This window comes from Antedon mediterranea, chromosome 9, assembly GCF_964355755.1.
Source record: "Antedon mediterranea chromosome 9, ecAntMedi1.1, whole genome shotgun sequence".
Classification (NCBI taxonomy): Eukaryota; Metazoa; Echinodermata; class Crinoidea; order Comatulida; family Antedonidae; genus Antedon; species Antedon mediterranea.
The window spans coordinates 21,066,757-21,089,637 of record NC_092678.1 but is presented as its reverse complement, the minus strand read 5'-3'; the positions used below and the strand labels follow the sequence as shown (position 1 = coordinate 21,089,637).

General features: G+C 35.2%; 3 protein-coding genes across 6 annotated transcripts in view; 1 reads left to right on the top strand and 2 right to left on the bottom strand.

Moving 5' to 3' along the window:
* The window catches only part of LOC140059608 (membrane-associated guanylate kinase, WW and PDZ domain-containing protein 3-like), a 99,676-nt gene extending 97,346 nt beyond the window's left edge, over window positions 1–2,330 (bottom strand). For all 4 annotated transcript variants that reach the window (XM_072105581.1, XM_072105584.1, XM_072105583.1 and 1 more), the window contains exons 1-2: window positions 2,238–2,330; window positions 1,229–1,590 (exon numbers count right to left, since the gene is read on the bottom strand). In XM_072105581.1, coding sequence (XP_071961682.1) covers window positions 1,229–1,544 — 316 coding nt within the window. In that variant the 5' untranslated portion in view covers window positions 1,545–1,590; window positions 2,238–2,330. The remainder of the gene's footprint in view (window positions 1–1,228; window positions 1,591–2,237) is intronic.
* A 2,378-nt stretch (window positions 2,331–4,708) lies between these two features.
* LOC140059054 (testis-expressed protein 264-like) lies at window positions 4,709–9,602 on the bottom strand. Its single transcript, XM_072104871.1, has 3 exons — window positions 9,276–9,602; window positions 8,432–8,653; window positions 4,709–7,213 (listed from the first exon to the last, which is right to left on the bottom strand). The coding sequence occupies exons 1-3, from the start codon at window positions 9,531–9,533 to the stop codon at window positions 6,908–6,910; spliced, it is 786 nt and encodes a 261-aa protein (XP_071960972.1). The 5' UTR covers window positions 9,534–9,602; the 3' UTR covers window positions 4,709–6,907.
* A 677-nt stretch (window positions 9,603–10,279) lies between these two features.
* Window positions 10,280–22,881, top strand: part of LOC140059625 (metabotropic glutamate receptor 3-like) — a 60,584-nt gene continuing 47,982 nt past the window's right edge. The window contains exon 1 of the mRNA XM_072105614.1: window positions 10,280–10,483. The gene's annotated coding sequence lies outside the window, so the exon portion shown is untranslated. The remainder of the gene's footprint in view (window positions 10,484–22,881) is intronic.

Genomic DNA, 22,881 nt, shown 5'->3' with positions numbered 1-22,881 from the left:
TTTTTTTTAAATCAAATTATGATATCATCGCACCATAGCGGACTTTAGCAGCTTAAAAGATGGAGCCTTTTACTAGTAGTAGGAATGATAAAGAAAAGGAGACTATTTTTTACGCACAATTTAACCATGTTCCCCTGTCTAGACATAGCCCTAAAATTAATCATAAACAGTCATTTTTAATAATTTATCAAAAAGCCTGACTAAGGGAATACAGTGACAAAAGAGAAAGCCCTACTGTAAGGTGAGGTTGGACTACTTTAGTATGGGTACTGTACAGTAGTGTGCTCATTTTACTAGCCTGGGTACTGTACTGATAGTAGTTAATGCAAGGTTTACAGGAATAGCCTGTTTACTGTAGTAATACAGTAGTTTGAAGTAGTTACACCAGGGAAGAGTTAAATTACACTAAAAATTAAATTAAATTAACTCTTCCCTCGTTACACTGTACTACTGTAGGCTACTGTAAATGCTAAAAGTTGGACAACATGTGAACTGGCCATTCTAGGTCAATTTTAGCCATTAATACCAACAACTTAGTTTTTATAAGCACCCGGCCTGATGATAAAGTGACAATAAAAGAAATTTTTTAGGCAGCTTTCATTTTTCAGTTATCATTATTTTCAAACAGGAAACATCAACACAAAATGCACAGTAAGGCTATCAGCTGTAAATGTGCTATTTTTAGAACACAATACACTTTGAACCTATACAAATCAGGATCTAGCATTCGTTATTCAAAAATTAATTATTCTATGTGAATAAAAGATTAGTTTCAAGATTTACAATGAAAATATGGAACATACAAAATTAGGAAAAATTGAAATGTAGAGTTTAAAATATGAATTCAAAATTTAATAATGAAGGGATGTGATTTATTTATGATGTTCTAAGCATAGTGGTCTGCAGCCTGCAAATCATGGCCGGATTGCTGGACGGACTCGTCCACTGCTGACCGACCAAAGAGAGGTAACATTTTTGTAAACACATTAGTACCACTACAGTATACTAAACTGTAACAATATTTGGCAATAACGGAAGGTATTGCTTATCATTTAAACCATGTAACCAAACCTTGTGATGAGATAAAAAATGATGTGCCCATATATGGTTATGATGATTTCATATCACTACCATATTTGGACATATCACTACCATATTTGGGCATATCACTACCATATTTGTGCACATTTAGTTTGATAGTGTAGACAGGGCTTAATAACAATCTTACCTGGTTTCACAGTCTTCAAATAAAATGGTTTATCCGTGAGCTGTTTCAGCATTGGCTCGACATCCCATAACGTGCACCCGCAGACTTTGCTTCCGTTAACCTGCAACAATATCTCGTCCGAGTGTAATTTCCCGCTGCGTATCAGTAGTTTCTCGTGTTTTATATCTCCAAGGTAAATGAACTGTCCGTTCTCGGCGCCCCCTTTGATGTGGAACAGAGGATTGCCGTTGGCGGAACTGGAGATGGCAGAATCGTGGACGTTTTGCGACCAATGCTTCGGAGGTTTGCTTCCTTTCTTAGTTTGATCCTTCGTCATTATTGAACAAGACAGATAATAATAGAAGATATATTACAAACAACATCTGCAAAGGAAGTGTACACATAGCATATAGTGAATATTTAAAAACAATTACAATATTTCCATTCAAAACAGCTCAACTCTGTCACACTATACATACTGTAAGATTAAATGGTTTATATATCAACATTATAGTATATCAATCTGTCTGTAATACCTAGTACAGTATCTAGACAACCTACAGTACCTGATTATGACAGTTTGAAATAGCCCAAGAAATGTGGCTACAGTACTGTATTAAGTAACTGTATAATCGTTAAAAACTACCCTATAGGCAAACTACAATATTTTATATTTCATTGTTTTGTTACAAATAAGATAAATGATAATGCCAAGGCAAGCCTAGCTACTAGGCTAAAATACTTATTATTGTACAGAAGTATATTGTGTAGGCCTAGGCTATAATGTATGCTAGGCATACTGTATAATTTAAATAAAAGACATCCAAATCTAGGCATCTTCCTAGCCTAGCTTTTATTCAACTGTTTGTCCTTTGCATAGAGGCCTAGCCTAGCCCAGTAGCCGGGCTTGCAGCGTCTTCCTTACCTACCTGCGGCCAAATTCTGGTCGCCGTGCTGGACACAACACAAGCTGTGCAAATAGAAAAAACAAACGATTTATTTTGTCAAAAGCTCATTTACACATACTTACTTGATAAAAGAATTGTTATATATAAAAAGAAGACCGCAAGTGGTCGCTTACTAGCAAAACAAAACACACAATTATTCAAATTCATTCAAGTACTAAAACATGTCCGAAATATAAACTCCCTGTTTACGCATGCGCAAATTCACAATAAACAAACACAAACCACAGCACAGCACCAGCAGACTACAATTATATAATTTTGAACACAAAAAAATATTCAAGACTTATTGCAAATATTGGCTGAGAAGCACATTTCTGAGACATAAATAATAAAAAGAAAATACATATCTTTTTTTTTTTATGTTACTGATAAATGGGGTTTATTATATGATACTTAATAAGACACATAATGATAAAAATTAGATCTTGATATTGACCATCTTTGATAGAGTAGTAAATTATTCTGTGTTCCCAAAAATTAATTTTGCAAAACTACAGAGGTCGTCGGCAGACAAGATGTTCCAATTATCATAAAAAAATACTTTTTTCACGTATTTCAAAATTAACAAACTACAGAGGGCGGTAGACCAGTTTTTTCAATTATCATAAAAAATACTTTCACGCAATTTTGATTAACACAACTACAGAGGGCGGCAGACCAGTTTTTTCAATTATCATAAAATATTTACTTTCATGTATTTTAATTACAAAACTACAGAGGGCGGCAGACCAGTTTTTTCAGTTATCATAAAATTTTAGTATTATGCTTTTAACATTAATTTTTTATTTATTTTAATTCAAATTGATTAGTAACCAACAATAATATTGTTAAAATTGATCTCGGCATGTTACGAGTCTTAAAACTAAAAAATGTATAAATGTATATTTATACAATACATATAACAAGAAATAGTTCTTACAAAAAAACGCCGCTCGGCTTTTTATTTTATTTTTTTATTTTATTTTTAAAACCAGAAACAACAGCAGAAACAAATCCGCCACTTACAGCTTGGTTTTGACGTAACAGTTATATAAAAATTGTATGTTAGCCTATTATAATATTTACAGACTAACATGTTTATGAATACTGCATTCAACTTCATAATTTGATTCGTTCAGATTACGAATTCATCACTAACTTTATACATACATAATTTAACCACTGTACTGGATCAATTAAGTTCAAATTCTCTAAGGGTTTAGACTTATTTAAGAGATGGAGTAGATACGCAAACGTAGATGCGATAATACGGAACCACGATTAATGTTCCTAATGTCTCTGGGTAATTGAAATGTAAAGAGAGACTGTTGGAAAGATACTTACTCGAAGTATTTGCCAAATCTAACGCGTCAGAAGATTTAACGACGCGTTTCGCTCGTTACGGTGGATTTAATGAAGCGTAACAAATTAGAAACAAATCAGAATATATGCGATTATATTATTATTATTATTCTACATTATTAGACGTAATAATAATAAGATATTGTGACGTGAAGCGATTCTGCTGTAGCATTTGTGCATAACATTAAAAAATCAATGCATTTTTTAGGCCCTTAAATCGGACTTAATTTGAGTAGGCCTGCGTGTACACACATGTGCGAAATTAAGACCAATATATGCATGAGAAATAGGCCTATTTCGTGGGATGAAAACAGGTAGCCAATAAAGCTCACTAGAGACGCAACGCAATGACGTAAACGCAACGCAAGGTGACCAGTGACAAATAATCCATCACTTGTGATTGGTCAAATCACGCTTACGTCTCTAGTGGGAACCAAGCTTTAACCTTATCCCAGAGAGGACTTTTATAAAAAGCACTTTATCTTAATTTTTGTGACCAGTTTATTTTGATAGATCACGAAGACCAGTGTACTACTAGCACTGGCAAATCTTCTTTACACGCGATTAAATTTGAAATAGTTACGTAATACACAACCCAAAACCTGGTTCGCACCAGAGAAACACAACGCAAGCAGGACGTAGACGCAGCGCAGGCAAGTTGACTAATGGCAAGCGAAAGTTTGAATAATCCACTGCTTTTGATTGGTCGAATCTAGTGGCGACCAATCTCCGCACACGTTGCAACTTGGGTATACGATGTTCAACTGGTGGATGATTAGGCCTATATGTTATGTACTTCGCATGCAGTAAATTCTGACTAAATGAAATCAACTTGCACATCACAGCATACGGTAATACAACATTGGTTTTGCAGTCATCCAATAATTATCATATCATCTTTTAATGGCCTTCTTATTTATCAGATATTAAAAAATTGAGCACATTAAAATTACATTTGGTTTTAATGCGAATAATTCTCACGCATGCATTCAAAAAATCCCAGCATAATTAATATTTTGTCCCTGCACATTTCACTTAATCATTTAAATTAATTTATAACTACATAAACTAAAGAACAAAATTATGAAAACAAACTGTTAACGAAAAAATAACGTTTTCTTACTGTATTATACATGATTAAAATGACGTCATCTACCTACTTGACGGGCCTAGAAGATAAACAATGTTTAACTTTAATAGGTATTTAAGCGTGGCTCCCACTAGAACGTAACGCAAGGACGTAGACGCAACGCAAAGACGTAGATGCAACGCAAGGACGTAGATGCAACGCAAAGACGTAGATGCAACGCAAGGACGTAGATGCAACGCAAGGACGTAGATGCAACGGAAGCCAGTTGATCAATGACAAGCGGCAGTTCAAATAATCCATCGCTTGTGATTGGTTTAAATCACTTTGCGTTACGTCCTTGTATCTCTAGTGGGAATCAAGCCTTATATACCCATCGTTCCCATCACGTATGGTAGATGAGTAAAGCTGGTTTTCCACTGGACGCAAATCTTTTCATTCACAGATTGCTTTTGCATTTTCAATTGACATCGCAAAAAGTTCGATCTAGTGGGAACCGGGCTTTAGTTCGATCTAGTGGGAACTAGGCTTTAGTTCGATCTAGTGGGAACCAGGCTTTAGTTCAATCTAGTGGGAACCAGGCTTTAGTTCGATCTAGTGGGAACCAGACTTGAGTTCGATCTAGTGGGAACCGGGCTTTAGTTCGATCTAGTGGGAACCAGGCTTTAGTTCGATCTAGTGGGAACCAGGCTTTCTATACAACTATTATTAATAGCCTGACTTGCATCGACAGAGTACAAGAGAAAAGCAGGGAAGAGCTAGTTTATTCAAAACTGAAAATAAATAAATAAATTAATAAATAATAATAATAATTATTAATAAATTGTAAATCTAAACAATGCCACTAACTGCGTACAATTTATATTATCTTCTAAAACAAAAAAATAGAAAAATAAATCATCAAAATTATATTGTAATTAATGACGTAATATTTATGGTGAACTTCTGTGACCATTGTAGCCTCCATTTTAAAAGGAATGCATGTTAAGAATTAGTAAAAATTAAAATATATTTTTTCAATTTGGTCAATATGTATATTCATATTCTAACGATATAATGTAACAAAATAACATAAAACATAACTAAAATATATTATATAGAAACTTTCAATTGTATTACATAGAAAAATGGGCGTTTACCCAAGCTATCACAACACAGATTGGTCTGTGAGCATGTGCAGATTGTCGTTACACTTCATTGCTTTGAATCTGTTTGGCTACGTCATGCATTTGTGTGTGGTAGCAAAATGACATAATTTGGACAATAAATAAATGTTTAAATAACCCGTTGTTTATCTAACACATGGTGATATATTTGCCAGTGCCCCTACCACCTATTCTACCAAATAAACACAATTTTTGACTTCATAACAATCTTTATATTTAGTGTATAAAGATAAACTAAATCTAGTGTGCGTCAAATACTATCGGAATTTTGCTTTTTTTTTGTATAAAAAAATATTTAAAATCAAGAAACTAGAATAAAAAATGTTACTAATTTGACACATATATTTTAAATGAAACAATTACGACCTTGGTTTCTAAGTGAAACCCCTTAAAGATGTATTGTTCCCCTGAAAAATAATTGTTTAACATTTTTTTTTTGAATATGCAATTTTAATGTCACATAATAGTTATTGACTTTGACAAAAAATTGGATCGAGAAAAAATGTATTTACCTCTGAAAAAAAAACTGGAATTCAAAGCAACAAATTGTCAAATTGGCTGCCAGCTAATAGATTTTTGGTAGAATTTAACCATTTATTTTGTTATTTTTTTTTTATAAGTGAAAACATAATTTTTTTCCGTTTTTTTTTCTATGGAAGCTATTAACTTTATTAAATCTACAAAATAACAGTCAAAGTCTGATTCAATTAATCTTCATTTTTCATGTTTTTGGGGGACAATACATCTTTAAACTATTATAATATTTAATGACTTTATCATGATCTTATACTAAATATATATCATATATATAAGGACTTAAAAGGTTTAAAAGGAAAAAAATGAGCCAATCAGATAGTGAGAACAGTTCAAATATTAGAAAATCAGCCAATCAGATAGTGAGAACAGTTCAAATATTAGAAAATCAGCCAATCAGATAGGGAGAACAATTCAAATATTAGAAAATTAGCCAAGGGAGTACATATATTATATCGCAATGATCAAATGCTTGTTGATTTAAGCCAAACTCAATGGAATATCTCACTGTATATTATATATATAATATGACTGACCAATAAAGTACAGTACTGAAATATTGAATATAAACATTGAATAAATGTATTATGGTATACATCATAATTTAAACACTTCCTTCATCTTTAACTTCTTCCTCAACCTCTTCATCCTCCTCCTCTGTCACTTGGCTGGCATCAAGCTCTTCAAAGGAGCTGCCGCTGTCCTCACCAGAGCTGCTGCCGCTGCCATCCACGCCGCTGTTGTCTTCGTCCAGAGAGCCATCTAGCGACAAGCTTTCCGTCTCCGGATCCTGTTGTTTTTCCTTAGCTTCTGGAACGTAGAATTCACTTTGTTTGGCCAGCGGAGCCATAAAATATATCAAATCATTGTCGTAAATTTCAAAACATGGATGAGCGGACAGACCAGTCTCCTATAAAAAAGGAAGAACTTCATCAACATTACAACTATCTGTTAGCTGCCCAAAATGAATGATAGACCAACCAATTATCATATCAATATTGACCTGAACTTTGACCTAATAAGATTATTAAAAGTGAAGAAAAAGATATTAGAATATCAATACAATAATTTGTCAAACAGTTTGAATGTCATCAACCTTTACCACGTGAACACAATTCATTCATTCATATCTTCTTAAATTTTTTTTCCCCGACACTTCACCTTTAAGTAACTGTATTAATTCAACGTAAATGATTTCCCTCGAGAGGTCTCTTTAATATCTGAATATGACTATAATTATCCAATTCAATTTTGTTTACTTTAAATCAAATTATAGTGAATTTAACGGCATCAATTTAGTACTGAAAATACCAGATCAACTCATTAGAAAATTGCCAAGATTAGCACGGGTCAAAATCTATGTAGAGATTTGAAGGAGTGTTGTATCTGCCGGAAAAAAAAAGGACTTTATCTAGAGAAATATCAGAGGAGGCTTCATCAGTTCTACAGTATCTATACCAGTAGAACAGTATTCTAAGAAGATTTTGGTAAGCAACAAATAACCTTAATAAGTGTGTTCCTCCCTCTTCCCGAATAGGTGTGGACTCTTCACCACCTGAAGAGAAGTGTTTTGCTCTTTGCTCTTTGTTTGTTTCACAGGAAAGTATCAATAGCGAATTAATAGCGATATCATGAAAGATGATATGAACAAATTCAATTCTTTTTTTGTTGTAGAGGAAGAGTTGTGCAACCAAAGCGGTCCCATTGTATACACCCTTATGTGTGCCTATATTGTTTAAATTGGACTCATTGGCAGTAAAGTTTATAATGAGCTTTATATTAAACTGATAACTACACTCAGCACAAACAGGATTATTTTCATTTCATTTATGGCCACACAAAATATCGGCCTAAAAATAAACGGTAAGTTTGATCTAATGCTCTATGCAGTTAATTGATACTAAAAAAAATGTTGTGGCTGATTTCATTATTATCATAAATCCAGTGGCGTAACGCAGAGGCCCCTGTATAGGGACCCTGGTTTATGGACCCTAAGTGTACTGTACCCTTGAATGCCTGTTTTTCCTCTGGGCACCGCTCGCCCCGCCCCCCCCCCCCATACGGTCCAGGGCTTAGTTTAGTCAGTGAGTGCTCAGCCATTACGCCACTGAATAGATCCCATGCATACCTCAATATAAGTTCCAAATGCTGGGTAGACACGTTGCATTCCGATAATTATGGACAAAAAGCTCTTATTTGGAAACGTAGTGTGGACCATATTTGTTACTTCTGGTATGTTGTGGAACTTATATCCGTTAGATTCAAGCTTCTCCATTAGTTCTTTGTCGGGTTCTGCGTCGCCCTCACTTAAGATAGTCCCAACCGCATATCTTTGTTTACCTGATGGAACCTGTGGATTTTTTTATAATAAATACATTTATTTTGGCAGACTATAGACCGATAAAATATTTGATGTACTTGGTTCAAAGTAACATTTATTTTCTTAAAAATAAAACAGTCAACAAAATGGTGTAAAGAAAGGTAATATAATTGAAGAAGGCATGATCAAAAAAGCAAAAAGCTTGTGACAGACATGCCTAAACAAAGATTAGATAAAAACAACACGGAAAAAGAAAATAAATAAATAAATAAATTAAAAAAATTAAGAAATAACAATATAAACAATTTACATAACATGGGTTAAACTAAATAAGTAAAATAACAAACAAAAAACAATTTTGGTATAAATAAAGAATTGATTCGTCTTCTTCTTGTTACTCATCACTACTTGGTTCATAAATAAAAATAAAAAACATTACAATATAAGGTACTAGCATGGAGTAAATTCTAGCTAGGCCTATATCTAATATTATTAGAGTAATAATATCTTTAGACTTTTACAGACGGAGGGAAATGTCTGTGTCTGCGTAACGTGACGTGTGTGTCTTCTTGTGACAATCTTCCAAAAATTATAGCAAATTATAATAATTCATAAACTGTGTTTAAGATTTTACACGAAAAATGTATCATACTTTTTCTGGATCATCGTAGTACATTCCAAAACTACGATAGGCTGAAGGGACTAGCTTGCCTACTTCGCCAAAATACTCGCCGACATCGCTGTATTGTCCTCGCCCGAATTTGTACGCGATTTGCAGGCTTCCAACGGGAGGCTTACCCGCCTTGAATTCAATCGGATACAAAAGTCCAGAGTAAAACAAAAGTGAAATAATTGTCAAACAAAGCAAGAGGAAGAGAATAGCAATCCCCCACAAAATAGCAGTCGACATTTTTTGCAATTAAATGCACGTTTTTGATTATTTAATGATTGCGTAGCTCAGATCTAGGCTAGGCCAATGTTTACAATTTTCAATGTGGGTCAAATGAGGTCAATAATCGGCCCTCTACCGGTGGAAAAATCTTTTATAGACGTATTGCACCAGACTAAGATTGCTAAACAATGCCAAATTTAATTTAAATACAACTTTTCTTCAATTACTTTTCTTCTTAATCTAATTTTCAATATGTTTTTGTTTTTTCTCACTTTACTAATGTTCAGTCTGTAAGATTTTATAGATCTTGTTTGAAAATGGTAAATATTTAATGAACACAACTATTAGAAAGATATGCATGACCGAATGTCTGCATCATGAAAGACATGCCGCCATATATGTCATACTTAGATTCTTTCATGGTTGACTGATAATTTCAATTTTCTCTGTAGGGCCTAGACCGTCTATTTTAAATGTACCTACAAAAAAACAATGTTTAAATGTCACGCATAAATGACAAAACTACAAACAATATACAGTCAACTCAACTATGAATATAGATAAGTTATTTAAATTTTAGTTTAAATTAAATATATTTCTGAAATAAAATTTCGAATTGAAAATTGATATTAAAACAGCCTATAAAATTCAAAAATCTCACTTGACGTGTAATGTGTTCGCTGGAATATGTTATTATACATTTTTAATATTTATCTAGCGCCCTCTATAATGACCATTTCTAAATTGCTCGTTCGTGCCAGGGATCTACCATCAAGTGAAGAACCCAGCAGTCATCAATTAACCACCAATACGATCGCTTGTTATTTGAAACAAACGTTACAGAACATGGTTTTCGACATCTGCACTTAGGCACGTCCAAGTTCTCGTCGGATTATACATATTATAATACCTTTAATGCGACTTATTCGATTTCTAGGGAATTTTGACGACTGCATCACAAAATAACAGTAAGTGGTAATTGGTTCCTTTTTTTTTTCATAATCCAATTCTCCAAATTAGGAAGCGAGTGCTTTTTAAAATGACCTTGCGTGACTTTTAATTTAGTATCATAATTAGTTTTATTGCAATTTCGTCTGGAAAATGATAATGGAGTTCATATATGGAAAATTTTCGCTAATTCGCACGCTTCTCATTCTCACGATACAGTTATGGCTTACGTGTTTTACTGTTTTGTCAATTAATGTGGGGGGTATTTCGGTTTAAGCCAAATTCACGACTCAAACCAAGACTTCGGGTTACTGAAGGAAGAATCTTTACTGCAGTACCGGTACAAAAATGTGATAGCCTACTGCAACATAGAGGCATGTTTTTAACACATTATTGGTAGATCGCGAGAGTTGATAAAAAACAAAACCGCCGTAAAATATTACCGTATATATTATCAGTATAGTAAAAATTATAGAAATATTTCACCAAATCTGTCCCATCGTACTCAATTTGTTATTTAGAAGCTCCTTTGGGACTCCTCTATTGAGGGACACCCCTTGAACACTTTTCCGACGTGAATCGAACGTATTTTTTTGTTTTGTATTTATTTATTTAAATCACACTTTTAACAATTCTGGTTGATGAGTGAACTGGGGCAGCAATATCTTAAGCACTATGGCCAACTCCCCGAACAAATCAGTAGGGCACACCACTATGATTAGTACCAAATGTGTCCCATTAGAGGTCCTATAATTCTGGTGGAGTACTATAAAAGACAATTCCATAGGATAACGTATCGACTATATTCTCAGAATGTACTTTTTTAACGGCCTACAATTACAATATTGACTCTTTCAACCAACACAATCATACTATATTATTGTAGGCCTATGTTGTTGTGTATTACCACACTATAATACCAAGTAAATACGCTTCAATTGAGCGCAGAAGTAAATAAAATAGATTTTCAGTTAGCCTAGCGTCTAGTTCACTAAACGAGTCAAAGTAGAGCTATTGTTTTCCGATGTAAGTCATATTCTTGACTCTAAAATCAATAGCGAAATACAATATTACTATTTAGTTGCATATGATTGTGTACAGAGAAAAGCGAAAACAGACTAATTATGAATCAATTATTGTACTGCATGATCAATATACACAAATATAGTGTTTCACTTGCTCTTACAGCACAAAAAGCAAATTATTATAACGTATACTAGATTTATCTTAAAAACGATTGTAACGAACAGTGGGATTAGTTATAAAGAGGTACACTCATTCTTCAAGAAAAACTGGTACTAATTCAAACGTTCGGTTTTCGTAAAGGAATATAGTTATATCGCTTAGTTAACAGTAGCCTAAGTAAGGTAAGGAAGGTTGAGAAATGGTGATTTTTAAACAATTTTTTTTTAAAGTATTGTTTTGTAGTTGTTTAAAACCGAAACTTAAAAAACGTGTTCTTGCTTATCTTATCTATCGCGCACAATATGGTTTAGTTGATGTCACATTATCGCTACGGTAAATGTTGAGGGTAGAAACCAACTTAACACTGTAAAAACGGCCCGTGAACATGGCCTATATGTCTTCCTTTATAATCAATCAAAATCAATTTATTCCATAAAACGGAGATAAGCGTTTTCGGTAAAAGCACAATACTTACGTGTGGTAGATAGAGCCATATCAGAGTCATAGCTGGTATAGTACGTACGCGCGGTAGGCATCAAAGATACGCGTAGTACACGCTCTTCCGTTTTACGCATCATGCACGCTCTTCCGTTTCATGGCACGCGGGAGATCATCAGATATAGAATACACGCTCTTTCGTTTAGTACGCATCCCACACACGCTCTTCCGTTTTATGGCGCGCGGGATGGAACAAGTTTCAGAGGCAGTCCTTTCGTTGGGTCCATTTTCTGCAAAGTGATAAAATTTACGTTTGAACAAAAAATTAGCATTTATTTTACATACTCCCGTTTTTTTACAGTTGTTGCATGGTAATTTTTACGGAAATTAATGGTCTATATGATGTATGGTTTAAGTAATTGCTGTACACTTTTATATATGTTCAATTAACGTGTATGGTAAAAGTAATAAATAGTGTATAGCTATACGTAGTATATATATCAGATATTTAACAATGCAGTTTTACGAGCGCCTCATAGTAAATTATAAGGCAGAGTTATAGTTTTAATTTCGACAACAGTTAATCTAGTTAGTTATTGCAAGCGATACAAAAATTATGTCTCACGAACAATTATCAGTAATAAAGCTAGAAAACAAGGTCGCAGTAAGCAAGACCGGATCAACAATGAAAAGATTTAAAAGGTTTAATTACAAATAGGCTATCAAAAGAGATACATAATATTCAAATAATATATGATGTATAACACAAGATATATACACGGCGACTGTTAGCTTAGGCTGGCTATTAATACGGATTATCTACCGTTACGTGAGATCGAAAACCTATCTATGATCGATTCACGCCGGATAAATAAATACCACTCTAGCCGAGCTTTGTTAAGTAAATATGTATGTAATACATAAGCCTTCACGGTAGGCCTACTATTACTTATTATTACACATCCACAATGAGCACACGACATGCGCCGTATGTTTTCTCCATACATTAAAGACGCAACGCAAGGAGGTAAGCGCAACGTAAGTGATTTGACCAATCAAAAGCGATGAATTAACCGAACTGTCGCTTGGCATTGGTCAAATCGGTTCCGTTGCTTCTGTGGTGGGAACCAAGCTTAATGCTTAAAATAAGCTAAAAAGTCTACGAATCAAATCGGATACCAACATGCCTTCTTCAATCGTATTACCTTTCTTTACATCATTTTGTATACTGTTTTAATTTGAAGAAAATAAATGTTACTTTGAATTGAATTGAATTGAATTCAAATCACATTGACCGATTGTATGCCACGAATGCGTAGATGTTTGTTACGCGCATAAAACTTTGTTAGAGTCGCACACCTCGCAATCGAATAAAAAGTCCCTATTTTTTACTTTTGCATGCTGATGCGGATATAAACGATATAGCAGGCTAGTTAAACACTCTCGTATAGTTGCCAAGGTAGACATATTCTGTTAATTAAAAGCAATAAATAATTTAGAAAGAAAGCAATTTACATTTAAATCAGACGACTTTTTATCAAAGAACATGTTGGGATTTTTGACTGTTAAAGATCGTTCATTGCCTTCGGCATTCGCAGAATTATTATTCAGACTTTTTTTTTCAAATCGATTGTATTAGATTAGGAGCTTTTACTAAAGCTTGGTTCCCACTAGCGACGCAACCTACGCGACGTAAAGCTTGGTTCCCACTAGAACGTAACGCAATGACGTAAACGCAACGCAAGCGTTTTAACCAATGACAAGCGAAGTTATAGACAGTTAGCAGTCACAAGCGAATAAGCCATTGCTTGTGATTGTTGATCAATTCACTTGCGTTGCGTTACGTCCTTGTGTTGCGTCGCGTCGCTTTAGAAAATACCATTCCAATAATTTTGTTTTCCCCCGCTTGCGGGAAATCAAACCTGCGATGTTTGCAGCACTATTGCGTCGTCGGTTCCCACTTGTGATTACGCAATACAGCACCTTGTCGCTGCGTTGCATTCTAGTGGGAACCACGCTTTACACTACAACAATCTGACTGTGGTATTATATAACATCGGCTCTCCTAATACCCGACCTCACTGAGGTCCAAAAGAATATTACAATTAATAATATTATATATAATTAATATTAAATAAATATTAAAACAGCCAAAATTGTGTCTGGAAGACTTGAATTCTTGCGTCACATGGACATCCCACCTTTTGAATTTAGCTCGTGAATATGACGCGACAAACATATGCGCGACGCAAGTAATTGACCAATCACAGTGCCAGTTCGGATAATCCCTCCCTTAATATAGCCGTATTCGATTGAGCTGTTTTGAGCGGCGGATAATCAGCAAATATAGATTCTCAAACCCTTCGTTGTTGTCTATTATGCGAGGAGCAGTGGGAGTGGGTATTTCCCTTCTTACAGAAATGAAAGAAAAAGTAGGATATATATAAGATTATCACATTTATTAATAGTAGTACACAAAAGTGAAGATTATTCACGGTCGAAAATGGCGCCTACAATTTGTAATATAGTAGACAAAAGTGAAAAAATGCACAAAACGAAAACAGCGCCCATATACTGGGATCTAGGTTTAAATCTTCGGTTCCCACTAGAGACGCAAGGCCGTAGACGCAACGGAAAGACGTAGGCGCAACGCAATAAAGTAGACGCAACGTAAGGATATATAGACGCAACGCAATAACGTAGACGCAACCCAAGGATGTAAATGCAACCCAAGGATGTAGACGCAACGCAATAAAGTAGACGCAACGCAATAACGTAGACGCAACGCAATAACGTGGACGCAACGCAAGGATGTATATGCAACGCAATAAAGTAGACGAAACGCAATGATGTAGACGCAACGCAATAACGTGGACGCAACGCAAGGATGTATATGCAACGCAATAAAGTAGACGCAACGCAATGATGTAGACGCAACGCAATAACGTGGACGCAACGCAAGGATGTATATGCAACGCAGAGAGGCAGAATAACCCATCGCTTCTTATGATTAGTCAACTTGCGATGTGCTTAAATCTTTGTGTACTATATAGTAGGAACCAATCCTTAATTAGCATAATGTTCACTGCGCCCAACACAACTGCGCATAGTTGCTAACACGTTATCAAGGCCCGTTTATATCGATTCTCAGGCGTGCAGTGAATAGTGCTTTGAACATTCTGTAAGGCACGTTACCACGTCAACAAGGTTTTTATTATTGTCCAGGTAATTACAATATTGTGAAAATCATAAAATAACCTTCCCAGGTGAACACATTAAAATAAAGTAATTTAGATTCATACATCGTACCGTGTATTTACACTCATTTTGTTGACTATACGAATGTTGACTGGAGAATTGGGAGAGTCTCGATAGTGCTATATCTTTACAACCAGAAGATGTTAACCTTTGACCTTTATTTTCCCAAATGAATTGCATGGAAAGAACTAGGTAGAGTCTCGATAGTGCTATATCTATACAACCAGAAGACGTTAACCTTTGACCTTTATTCTCCCGAATGAATATCATAGAGAGAACTAACTAGTTACATTCGTGGCGAACTTTATATTAATCAATGTACGTCGTCGTCAAAATTAGGTCTAATTAAATTAATTAGCTAATTAATTTATAGCGTTTCTGGACGATGTCATCTTTCTTCTATCGTCCCGAATCTAAAGCTCGAAAGATAATTAATGACCAAAATATAAAAGACTTGAATAATACACAAGTACAATATATGAGATACTGAACATAATGTGTCTGTCATATTTCATTACATATACGTGAGTAGGCCTATACAACCTAGACTTGCCCCAAGTCTGTAGTTATTTCGAGCTCAAGCAGTATACATATGAAACGCCATATGTGCCAAAATATTTATCTTTTTTACTTATATTAAGTCAAAACTCCGTCTGAATCCCATACTAGCCTTTACCATGAATTTAAATCTTGGTTACCAAACAAAGCAAGAACATAAGCGCAACGCAAATAAGTTGAACAATCACAAGCAACAGTTCAAATGATCCACCGCGTCGTGATTGGTCAAAGTATTTGATGTGATCTTACGTCCTTGCGTTTCGTTCAAGTCGGAACAAACGCTTTAAGCTTGGTTCCAACTAGGACACAACGCAAAAACGTAGACGCACAACGCAAGCAAGTTGACCAATGACAACAGACAGTTTGAATATTTCACCGCTTGTCATCGGTCAAATCACTTATGCTTGGTTCCCACTAGAGAAGCAACACAAGGACGTAACGCAACGTAAGTAAGTTGACCAATCAAAATCACTGTCGCTTGTCATTGGTCAACACGCTTGCATTGCGTTTACGTCCTAATTGGAACCAAGCATTACGTTGCGTTACGTTCTTGTGTTGCGTTTTAATGCGTGGTTCCCACTGGCGACGCAACACAAGGACGTAACGCAACGTAAGTGAATTGACCAATCACAAGCGATGGCTTATTCGCTTGTGATTGCTAAATGCCTATAACTTCGCTTGTCATTGGTTAAAACGCTTGCGTTGCGTTTACATCCTTGCGTTACGTTCTAGTGGGAACCAAGCTTTAGTGGAAACCAAGCTTTACGTTGCGTTACGTCCTTATGTTGCGTCTAGTGGGAACCAAGATTTACGTTGCGTTACGTCCTAATGTTGCGTCTAGTGGGAACCAAGCTTTACGTTGCGTTACGTCCTTATGTTGCGTCTAGTGGGAACCAAGATTTACGTTGCGTTACGTCCTTGTGTTGCGTTCCTAGTGACAACCAAGCTTTACGTTGCGTTACGTCCTTATGTTGCGTCTAGTGACAACCAAGCATTACGTTGCGTTACGTCCTTATGTTGCGTCTAGTGACAACCAAGCTTTACGTTGCGTTACGTCCTAATGTTGCATCTAGTGGGAACCAAGCTTTACGTTGCTTAGCTTTACGTCCTTGTGTTGCGTTTCTAGTGTGAACCAAGCTTTAGTTTTAACTGTATCGCAGACTCCTGTTTCTAAACATAGAGGAACATTATCAAATGTAATGTCTTCTTTCGAATAGATTAAAGGCTTTTCAGAATAGCCGCCAGTGATTGCAATATCAAACTCGGGGAATAGCTAGCCAGACCTCTATCAAAATACAGATTAACGTCTCAAATTACACCGTAATCGTTGAAACCATAGTTATTGAATATATTCATAGGAAATAAAATTAATCAAAAGGGAAATATGAATACTGAACATAATATTATTATTGTATTAGGACGAAAACGAAAAAAAAAACACCACACGAAATAATGGAATATAGGGAAAGGAATAACGAGAAATAATTGAAAAATAATTCTTAAACAAATTTTTGTTGAATATTCCATTTTAATGTGACATGTAATAGTTAACCACTTTGACCAAAAATTGGATCGAAACAAAATATAATTACCTGAAAAAAACTGTAATTTAAAGCAAAATATTGTCAAATTTTTTGTTGAATATAACCATATATCATGTTATTTTATAAGTGAAAACATTTTTTTTCATCGTTTTTTTTCTTTGGAAGTAATTAACTGTATTATAACTACAAATAAACTATTCAAAGTCTGATTTAATTAATCTTCTTTTTTTTCATGTTTTTGGGGGACAATACATCTTTAACATTAGTTTCTAATATAAAATATGGGTTTATTAATGTAAAAGGCCCATTAGGACAAAGTTACTAATGAATGATGGGTATTAGATACGGGATCAAAATAACGTGATTACCCGGATGTAGTACAGCATGTTGTTGTTGAATACATTTTTATTGCCGAATTCATCGAAACCCATTACAATATTAATGACAAAAATTCATAAATTCAAAACACCAAATGTCAACTGTAAATTGGCATACACGCAAACAAACAAGATATGACTACAGTTAATTTTTATTTTCTATGAAAGACAAGAGAAATAAATGTTACTTTGATTGAAGGCCAATTACACAGATGAGCGGTAACGGTAATAAAAATATAGAATCTATGTTATTCCTTATGATTATATTTACACACAACGCAGAGCGGTCGGGTTTAAGCGTGGTTCCCACTACGACGCAACGCAGCGCGACGTATTGACGCAAAGTGCTGTATTGCGTAATCACAAGTGGGACGACGCAATAGTGCTGCAAACATCGCAGGTTTGATTTCACGCAGGCGGGTGCAAACACAATTGTTAAAAGAGCTTTAGATACAGATTATACGTGGGAAAAGCTACGCGATGTCCCGCTTACCGTAACCGCTTCTGTGGTAATTGGCCTTTAGGTTAATATGTTTATCTGTACTGTCCATCTCAAGAAACTAGGTTCGACAACGCCACATACACTCGCGGCAAATAAACGTATTAAGCCTTTAAACATTCATAAATACACCGAATGGACATACGAAAACTGACAGAATGATCATTTTAACTCAAATGTCCGACAACATCCAAGAAAGAAAACAAAACTGTATAAATACCACAATGGAGTGTTTATTATACAATGTATAGATAGACATTATGTGAAAACTGACAGGCTAACTAGTTTTAGCTATCCCTCTAATACAAGAAACCAATGTTCGACATGCAACACACAAGAAACAAATAGACAATAGAGTTGTTAAATACCTGTGAGTGAGTGAGTGAGTGAGTTTCGTTGTAAAAGAAAAAAAAACAACAGGTTGGGTTACTATTCAAAGAAAAAAAAAAAAATTATACAAGACAATGACATTTATTATAATAAGACACAGTGAATACAGTTACCACGGAGTTGATTGTTTCTCCACGATTTCATTAACTATCCGATATAAGCATTTAAATTTCAATATCTTATTGGATACTAATAATAACGCAGGTATTATTTACTGTAATCTACCAGAGTAATTGAAAATCCTTGAAGCGCTTGGGTCATTACGAGGTCACCTCAAATAATCAATATTAAATTGAGTAATCATAATCAAATTATGATAATATTAAACTCGATTACATAGCGACTTCTGATACGAATAACATTTTTGGATGGTTTGGAAAGGGTTGGGTTTGGCCACTATAGAGGTTGTCGTTCGGTTTGTCGTTGTTCGGGGATTCATTCAGTTATTGTCGGTTTTACGAATTACGATGGTCAGTCAGACTTTATCTAGTGACAGTTACAGAATGAAATCGAAAAAATGAAAATGAATTAAACAAATTAAATGACAAATATGACGTCATAGAGCGTAACATACGTTCACCACGCTTCTTAGAGACCGATATATGTAGTGAAAGCTTCTGCGATTACGCCAAATCATGGTTAAACAATCGATGAACACATCGCGTCATGTATTCATACTTGCAAAAAAAATGTCCTAATATAATTTTGGCGAATGTAAGCATTTTTATTAGTATCACGCAGTTAAGGATATACTTTTCTAACTTCTTTACTCTGACTCCCTAACCCGCTGTGAAACATAAATACTAAATCTTCTATACGTGTGAGCATTCACACCGTAGCGAGTAAGAAAAATAAAGCAGATCTTTAAATTTCATGTAGAGTTGAACTTTAAGAAGAATTTGGAATATTTAAGCAAAGAGGATTTTCCCAGGCCCTAAAATGAATTATTATTTTTGCACTTCGTCGGATCAACCCAACTTTACGACACCGCATTTCCCCCTGTGAACTTCTACGTGCACAAACAATCGTTTCATATTTGTTAGGCCTACTTTGTGGTGAACCGTACGGTAATTATTACTTGTCGGCGTATTTGCTACGTATAGTCGTTAGTTTTAATTAATTAATTAATTATAACACCAGATACGAAAATCACGATTAGCACCGGTGCGATTAGATATGTATGGATAATCTGGACCAAAATATAAATATGCAAATATATTCAAATCATTTAGATGTTTGATTAAAGGATAAACACTCATACACGGATTTACTATCTCGTATGTCTAGAATATCAGACGACGAAATGAAATCAGGAATTAACGTTGCATTGCGAAAAACAAAAACATCGACTGGCGCAAGACTGCGAAGCCCGAGGGCACAATAATGACCACAGACTATATCAATATTGACTGATTTACTCACAAAAATCGCGTTTGTTTACCCCATCTAATGCCTCCGGAAGTTCGTTAAGTGTCCGTTGCTGAACTACCGAACCAAGAGATATTGTATTCTGAAATTAATATCTCAATGCAATAACGAAGATATTTATATTGTTTCCAAATACCATCTTGATAGATATGAATGTCAATATTTTTTTATATTCGCAAATACTCGAAGTAGACGGCTGAATGTCCACTTAATATGTTGTCACACATGGCGTTTCATAAGTATAATACTAGAGCCCCCATAGTAAAGCTCTGTCTACAATATCAAACTAGTTTGACGAAACAAGTGTGATGTGCCCAAATGGTAGTGATATTCCTAAATATGGCAGTGATATGACATCATCATGTCCATATGGACACATCACATACCGTTTGATAGTTTATACAAGGCTTAGGAGGTACACAACATGTATCCGTGTGTTTTTCTTCTTTTTATCTCTCTCTCTCTCCCCCTCACTCTCAAATATGGTAGTGATATTCCTAAATATGGTAGTGATATGACATCATCATGTCCATATATCGACACATCACATACCGTTTGATAGTGTAGACAAGGCTTAGAAGGTACAACATGTATCGTTTTTTCTTCTTTCTATCTCTCTCTCTCCCCTCACTTTCAAATATGGTAGTGATATTCCTAAATATGGTAGTGATATGACATCATCATGTCCATATATCGACACATCACATAAAGTTTGATAGTGTAGACAAGGCTTAGAAGGTACAACATGTATCGTTTTTTCTTCTTTCTATCTCTCTCTCTCCCCTCACTCTCAAATATGGTAGTGATATTCCTAAATATGGCAGTGATATGACATCACCATGTCCATATATCGACACATCACATAAAGTTTGATAGTGTAGACAAGGCTTAGAAGGTACAACATGTATCATTTTTTCTTCTTTCTATCTCTCTCTCTCCCCTCACTCTCAAATATGGTAGTGATATTCCTAAATATGGCAGTGATATGACATCACCATGTCCATATATCGACACATCACATAAAGTTTGATAGTGTAGACAAGGCTTAGGAGGTACACAACATGTATCGTTTTTTTCTTCTTTCTATCCCTTTCATTTGTAACGCGTATGACGTGAGAGCGACGCGCGTGTGGAGTGGATGGGTCAGATAACCCGAGGAAATCACGAAGCGCTGAAAGCTTTTGTCAATAAAATATCTCATTAGACCCGGTGCATCTGTATTAACTATAATACTGTGTAATTACATAACTATACTTACACAACTAGCATATAAATCAATCACAGAGAAAACCGTCCGATTTCTTAATCATCTGAAAACTTATTAGGCTGTGGATGATGATTGTAAAGCTTGTTGTAGCCGCCAGATAGCAGTGTCTTACCGCCTCCTTCTTGCCTTCTCCAAAAATTCAATTTCACCGGGCTTAGACCTATTACAGTATTGCTCAGGGCCCATTTGGGCAAAGTTATGTACCTGGTTAAGTTGGTATAAGGGGTACAGTCAACATACCCGATTAAGACGAACGCAGGGATCTTCAAACATGAGATCGGTGCTGTTTGGATTTATCGCGATAAATTATGGCCTCGCAAGTGCTAATGTGGGCAATTCTTTGATTTTGTAAAAGTATGTTATATGCCAATGTCAGATGGGATAGTTTGCATGAACCCTTTCCACAATTCGTTTCGTTGTCCCATGACCTAGGTGGTCATATAGGGGCGTAGTACAGACGAGATACAGTACTCATCATAACGACACTCTGGCATACGCCATATCTCTCAGCGGTGCCTATCCAACAATACAGCGGCCATAATGCACATGTGAAAAAAATTATTTCAAACAGTGTGATGGTGGACTAAACATGACACGTACTAGGGCCTATACACTGCCAACAAGCCTATACACTTAGCGTTTTGGGTTCTCTACACGTATACAGAAACGTTTTATATTCAGGCCTAAATATTTATGTATACATTCTCTATTTACTTTAGTTGATAGAGTTATTTTCAAAAATAAATTATATATGTTGTTGCTATTTTCTATAGACCGCATAGCTTATAATAGCGTGTGATTTATCACATTTATTCATCAATATATATTTACATTATACAATATTATAATAGACCTACAAGAGATGTTGATCCATGGTAAACATCACTCTCCCTAATTATCTATTAATTGTCACTCTTGGATGTAAGTGCCGCTTCGGATAAGTACTTAGCTCTTTTCCAAACAACACTGAACAGAGTTCCCAAACAATTCTATAATCGCTGTGCCACTTATTTGATAATTATGGTACGCAATTATACAAAACACCAGGGAACAACAGTGAAAATAGCCTGTGCGCGTGACTAGACACACTCGCCGGGAGTTTATCGCCAGGCCTAAACACATCGCATCATAACGCTTCAGGTCCCCACGCACGCTCCAGTCGTGTGTTTATCGTCAGTCTAAACATACATCAGCCCTCTGGGTTCTCACAACACGTTCAGGAATTTCGGACTGATGTTATTAATATCCTGATGTATGTAAAGTAAACGTACTTTTAATTTATATACTCTTCGGAGTAAATTCACTCAATGTACGCACTTAAGAGTGATTAAAATAATTAAGGCGATTAACCTAATGGAAATCTGTTCTGTTTGAAAGTTTCAAGATCATCATTTTGAATGTTATGCTAAAATCCTCTCAAAACAGAAGATTATGACAGCTATGAGTGACGGGATAAAACGTAACACATGTTTCT